A 7,148-nucleotide genomic window follows, 5' to 3' on the forward strand; every position below is an offset into this window, starting at 1 on the left:
CATAAATGTTTCCTAACATAATTGCAAAACTTCCTCATTGCAATATTCCGTGCATCTGCCATGACGACAGTTTTCATTTCGCGTTCAATTTTCAGCTCGAACGGGTTCAAATTTTTGAACTGCTCATTGTTCAAGCCTACTTGATCCCTCGTTTAAAAGTTTGAACTGGAACGCAAACTGAACGCGTTCAAATGCAACACTGCATTCGACTATTATCGGCAATCAAAATTAAAACACCAAATTCACAGTATTTTTCTATCAAATCACACCAATGAAAACATTCAGATGATTCTATGTTCTGTCAGCTTCCCGCTGACGAAATTTCAGAGACTTAGGGATGACTCGAATATAGCGTAACGCAATTCAGTATTTTCCACTTAAGCTCACACAATAGTTCATACACTCACAGTTTGCTTATAAGCTTAGCATCTGCGTATTGTTTAGTGACTGACTTTTCCAACAGTGTGTTGCTAACACCTACAGCTTAAAAACTGTGCACATTTTTATGATAAAATAAAATAGCTTTAAATCAGCATTGAACATCTTTAAACAAGAAAACTGGAGTGCCTGTGATGCAAACGAAACATTCAGCATCCTTAGAAGTACCGCAGTACTGTTTTGTACCGACCTGATCAAAGTTAAGTCATATGGCGCTTGAGCCAAGCCAAAAAAAAAAAAACGATTTCAAAATGAAAACCTTTAACTCTTCGTATGAGCATTTGTTGAAATAATTCGTTAATGTTTATTACACTTCAATAAAACTGTTCATTATATTTATTTTAATGTTTTGGATAGGGGATCGAGGCGTGAAATGCGCTGCCGGGATAAAATGTGCCACCCTCGATTTAAACATACGACGTGTTTTTAAATGCTTTTGTTTAACCCGAGATAATATAAAATGTTTCTCTATTTATATTTTTAAGTGGTAGAATGATCAAAATCGGTTGAAAGTTGTCAAGTTTATGGCAAGCTGAAAAAAAAAAATTGAAAAAGCAAATGGAGTATCTTTAATAATGCGGGTAACTATGATAGTGCGTGTGGGACCCATAACGCTTAAAATTTGCTGATTTGTACAGGCCGACTGCGATACAATTCGGATCAATTTATATCACATCAACATTATGTTGTCTTCTCCATCACCAGTGCATTATAACGATAGATTATGGATATCACTGATGGATTAAGTTTTGCCTTAAATTAGGCAAATAAAATGGCAATTTATTAGTACGATATTTTTGACAGTGCTGCAGACAGATTGAAACTATGTGTTGGTCCCTGAAAAACATTAACGGCATAGATAACTACAACGAGATCATTTATTCTGCAGTGATTATGATCTAGAGCAAGATATTTTGAAGGGGGGTATAACAATCTAAGCAGTCAGTGGAAGCAGGGAGTGGTAAGCAGTGGAGGGTGTAAAATGACAGCTGGCAAGTCGGCAAGCTGGCGAATTTGTTGATGTGATTTTCCCAGGAGGCCATCAAAAGACGATTTCTTCGTAGCTTACAACAAAAACACGTTGAAGATAGTTTCTGCTTTTATTTAATGGATTCCATAATTGTCTACTCATTTACTTGCGTATTTCTAGGAATCGTGTATTTTTTTAGCAATAGCACACTCAAATTAATTCCGTCATTATGCGCCTTATCCAGCTCAAACCCACGTTAATGAGTAGTTATAAGTTAACGTGAACAACCCAAAACAGTCAGATTTCCCAAAAATGTCAAAATCATATTGGCCACGGTTCATATATATGTGGTTGACAAGCTTAGAGGGCCCTTGGATTTTCCCCTCTAGTAGTGGTTGCTATCGAGGGTGACCCATTTCGCATAAAGACGTGTCGCATAAGGACGTTTCGCATATGGACGTTTGGCATAATGGACATTTGGCATAATCAGAATTATATGCCTTCTTTGAAATGCTACCTGTTCTTGTATAAAACTACTTTATGCCAAACGCCCGTATGCGAAACGTCCTTATGCGACACGTCTTTATGCGAAATGGGTCACCCCCGTTGCTATCGTTTCCATAAACGTGTAGGTCACGGCATAAAAAATAACAAGGCAGGCTCTTTACTGATGTAAACATCATGTTTGATTGTAAACATGTGACGTCACTCCTATCGTACCATATACCATCCGGAACACTAGATCATTTTTTTTTTCGAAAATTGTTTCGAGGTGGATATATATGACGTCATCAAGTAGCTGTCAATTTTCGGAATACAGTTATCTCTCCCTTAATACAGTTGTCTCTCGATATTCCGTATATCGATATCGAGTTAGAGAACCGTAGTAAAAGTTGGATTTCATGGCTAACTCGATGGTCCCTTAGATCGCAGTTGCACTGGTTTTGTGTTCTGTAACTCGATACCTCCCTAACTCGATGGTCCCTTTATCAAAGTGATATTTATGGCTTGCAAGTGATATTGATAGTTTTAGAGCTTCAGCCATCAGCTGTTATGATTGATATTAAGGAGCAGGCATTGCAGAATTCGCTCTCATTTGAGTATGAAGCACGATCGAAGCAAGCAAAGAAAAACATTCCATCTGTTGCGGTCCACGATCGTCATTGTATCGTAAGGTGTAACAAGTCTGATAAATGGAAGCAGCGAGTGAGAGCCCCAAAGAGAGAGCGATGATAAAATCAATTTTTCTCGTTTGTTTACCGTTGGGGATAGGTGTTTTTCTTTACTGGCATGATGAACAATCCACGAACTTCCAATAGCAATAGTGCCCCCCAGGTTTGGAGCATGTTTAGAGGGGTTTTATCATGCACTACTATCCCCCCAATCTGATCAAAGTTGTTGCAGTGTACGATAAACAGTCTCGTATAATGTGCAGCATGTTATGATAGTTACAGAGAGCGATACGTGAGTGATTCTCTCAATTTTCTCAGGATTCAATCCCTGTTAAGGAGCTTACTAAACGAAATAACAAATTTTCTTAGTTTCAATTAAGTTTTGCAAAACGAATTTAAAATTCAAAAGTATTAGTGTGGCTCTAATTATTTTCGCTAGTACCTATCAAGGACGATTGAGGCTTTACATTTAAATTTTGAAATTGATGATATCTTAGAAATTTTTATACGCTTACAAACGACCTGTTATACGATTATATTCTTTTAATCTTCATAGCCTAGTTATAGTAGAACTTGAATTCGATCTTGAATCTCTTAGTGCAGGCCTGCCCAACCTTTTTGGCTCATTTTTGTCATAAATGATTGCCGCGTCCGCAAAAATAGCCCGATCTTAGAAATTTATACCTCAAATAGAAGCTTGCTATGTAAATCTCAAAAAATTAATCTATGTATAAAAAAACAAACTTATATTAAACTCTTGGCTCGCGATACATGCAAAGGCAAAAATCAGTCCGGCCCGCGGGCCGCACCAGTTTTTCGACTAAACTGCATCTAGAGCGAAAAGTTTTATATAAAGTCGAATAATTATGCATGGATCAATCGGATATAACACCAAGCTTTCATTTAAGGTACAAATTTCTCAGATCGGACTATTATTGCGAACGCGGCAACCATTTATGCCAAAAAAGAGCCAAAAAGGTTGGGCAGGGCTGTCTTAGTGAAAAGCATTTCTACAAATTGGTGCCATATTTGTAATCAAAATCAGAACTTCCCCTGAAATGGTAAACGCATATTTTTAGAACATCCCAAATGCTTTTCGTAACTCATTAAATTTTGTTTGAAATAAACCTCGTTTATTTCAACATTAACACTTTCGTGACTTTTTTCTTTAAAAATTCTGTGTTTTGATGCATAAAATGTAACTTAATATTTTCATTACCATTCTCTAGCTCAGTTTCCATTGCAATGAAGTCAAACATTAATTTGGTTATTTTTTCATGTGTTTGCTTACTTATTATGAAAGTAACCTAAAAATGATTTCGGTCGTATGAAAAACTATACCATTAAAAATAAATCGTTAAGATTCAAACACAATGCAGGTTCAAGGTCGTTTGTTTTAATAAAACCATTGAATTGCTTCAATAATCATGGCACATTCCTTGACTTTTAGGCACGTTTGAGCTAATTTTCAAAATTGTTTTAAGTGGATTACAATTTCAGAGAAAATATAGGTTGCACTTATTCCGGTTTTCGCAAATACCTATCGCACAGATTTGTAGAGATAGTATTCTTGCGATCTCAACGAAGCTATTGTTTTGTCCCAAATCGCAAGCATAATTAAAAGTAGCTTTCATAATATTTAATGAGTTAAAAATGAAAGTATAAATAAATCAATAATAAATATCAATGAAAACATGGGGTAAGACACTTATTAATATTGGTATTAATATCCATTAATACGGATTAATATATATTATTTTTATGATATCATCGAGATAGCCACGATTTTCCTAAAGACACCTGTCAGAAGTATCTTGGATTTAAATCAATGTAGGGGGCTTATTAACAAGCGGCAGGGCATCGTGGATTGTATGTCTTGCGGATCTGACGGTATGCAGGAGACAAATTGCATCGGAATCAAGTTGCGGAATGGCCCAGAAATCGTTGGAAGATGTGGGGGAATTGATGACAATGAAGCTTCACCGAGTAAGCCAGCCTCTTTCTAGCCAGACAAACAGTGTGGCCTATGTTGCATTTCTCATATATTTTGCTCAATATAGAGAATGAAGGTGAGGATGTTCTAATCACTGAGTTTATTAGTGGTAGTATGGGGAATATCCTGGTCTGCAGGGACGTGTCAGATATTACTCCGACATATATTATGCTTCAGGAACACCTTTTCTTTTATTTTGGCTAAAAGGTAATTCTGATTTATTCACTCATCATGATATCATGACCATATGGATCTAAGACGAGCTGACAATAAACACAACTTGTTTTTTTTCATATAAATAATCAATTTGCCTTGGCAACTCCGGCAATAGGCAAACAGCAAAACTCCATGCATACTTGATAATATTCTCAATATCAATATTAATATCATTAATAAGTATTAATATTTTAATACTGGATCTAGTGTCCTGCCCCATGAATAAAAAACTTCGAGAATTCCTAAAAATGGTTTTTCAAACATACATTTCGATGTACATTCTTTTAAAAATATAAAATAAAAATTGTAGAACAAAATGCAGAAAGAAATCAGATTTTCTTCCAAAAAACAAGCAAAAACAAAGCCACACCTAAAATTTTCAAGAGCACAAGGCCTGAGAACCAAACAGCGCTTTGCGTTGAAAATGTATCCCATTGGTCACCTCCAGCAAGCAAGCAATTTGATTGATTTTCAACGCGAACTGTTATCAGATTCTCCAGTCTTGCACTTGCAGTGCACTTTATTTATTTATTTATTTATTTTATTTTTGAGAATTTATCAGATACAGTTTGTGTTTCTAGATTTCTAATATTGTGATATGGGATTCCTTACAGCAATTCAATTGGACAAGAACTAACATTTAATGATAATGAGAGACAAACAACAATTTATCAAAGAAGGAAAAATGCAAAAAAAAAACCTCCGAAGTAACTTTAGGGAAAATGAGATAGGGAAGAAAGCTTAATATCTAATATCACATTTCTATGCTGCCAATTCTTGTATAAGATGGTTTGGAGAGGAAGAGCAACTTATTGCAGTGCACTTGAAAATTCAAATATCGGCTTCGTTTTATAATAACCTTGGTATATTTTACATTCTACAGTTGTGTTGAACAGAAAGTTGAAAATAGTTGCATTTTCACTGCACCATGTTGCAATTATGAAGTATTGCAATGAACGAATGTGCACAGTCAAGTCTCTCTTGTTACTCCGTAACTCGATATCGAGTTGGATAACCATAGTAAAAGTTGGTTTTCATGACTACCTCGAATGTCCGTTGAAACGGCCTTACACTGGTTTTGTGATCTATTACTCGATACCTTCCTAACTCGATGGTCCCTTTAATATCGAGTTATGGAGAGTTTACTGTATATAGTAGAATATCATCTTTACCCATTTACAAACCAGTTTTGAAGTTCAAAATAAAGTTTAAAAACATATTCTCAAATGTATAAGTATAAGTATTTACATAGCATTGCAATTTATTAAAAAGCATTGATCATAAGGTCAAAACCATTGCGAGAGAACAGAGAAAATCCACAATCACCGGACAGATTTCGTCACGCGCTCATTCAACCGTAGTACGGCTTCTTGTGCTGGTAGTAGTGGTCCTTCACGTAAACCGGAGCCTGTTCGTAGTATACCGGTTCCTTCACGTACACCGGATAGGGCTTCTCGACATGCACTGGATAGGGCTTGGCCACTTCGACGTACTCCTTGTGGACCACAGGGACCTTAACCTTGACGGGGTATGGAACTGGCCGATCAACTGGGACATGGACCTTCTTCTCGACGTAGACTGGGACCTTCTTCTCCACAACCACCGGAACGTGCTTCTCATAGTGGACAGGATAGGGAACCTTCACTGCAACTGGGACGTGTTTCTCCACCTCTACTGGGTACGGAACGGGCACATTCTTGGTAACCGTCACGTGCTTGGCTACATGTGTCGTATGAAGAGGATCAACCAGAAGCGGTTCTTCGTAGCCAAAGTTGTGCCCGATTTCCACGAGTCCACGTTTGTCTTTTTTGCCATTTTCCGCGTTGTTGGAATCGTCAGCTGGTGCCCCGATGACGAGGGCAATTGCCACCGATAGAACGATGAAAACCTGGTCCGGAGTAAAAGAGGATGATTTATTTCGATAAAATCGAGCTCGAAAATCTAATTACCTTCATGGTTGCTTCCTGCGTTCGTTGGCTTGATTAACGGTTGAGAGACTGCTAACGATTGATGTCTGACCTGCGGTCAGCGGTCACGTTTTATAGGCTGAAGTTGGACTCATCAACGATACCGTGAACAACAGTGCGGAAAAGAAGGTGCCGAAGTTGGGTTTTCAATGTGGAACATATGGGCACAGGAAAACGGTTTGAAGGAAATAAAAGTTTCGGCTGATTATATTGAGCTGGCAAGCGATAGAGAACGATATAATGAATTTGAACAACTACGATACAAACACAGTGCAGGTTCAAGGTTGTTTGTTTTAATTAAACCATAAAGCAATTCAATAACCTTGCCACATTCTTTGTAGTTTTTTTTTGCACGTTTGATCATATTTTCAAAATTTTATGTCATTTTATTA

At 37.1% G+C, this 7,148-nt stretch overlaps 1 protein-coding gene across 1 annotated transcript; it reads right to left on the reverse strand.

Moving 5' to 3' along the window:
* Positions 1-6,026: 6,026 nt before the first annotated feature.
* LOC5574168 (mantle protein) lies at positions 6,027-6,893 on the reverse strand. The gene is made up of 2 exons (XM_001661172.2): positions 6,739-6,893; positions 6,027-6,677 (listed from the first exon to the last, which is right to left on the reverse strand). Exons 1-2 carry the CDS (start codon positions 6,742-6,744, stop codon positions 6,141-6,143), a joined length of 543 nt encoding a protein of 180 aa, XP_001661222.1. The 5' UTR covers positions 6,745-6,893; the 3' UTR covers positions 6,027-6,140.
* Between the last annotated feature and the right edge of the window lie 255 nt (positions 6,894-7,148).

Source organism: Aedes aegypti, chromosome 3 (assembly GCF_002204515.2).
Source record: "Aedes aegypti strain LVP_AGWG chromosome 3, AaegL5.0 Primary Assembly, whole genome shotgun sequence".
Taxonomy (NCBI): Eukaryota; Metazoa; Arthropoda; class Insecta; order Diptera; family Culicidae; genus Aedes; species Aedes aegypti.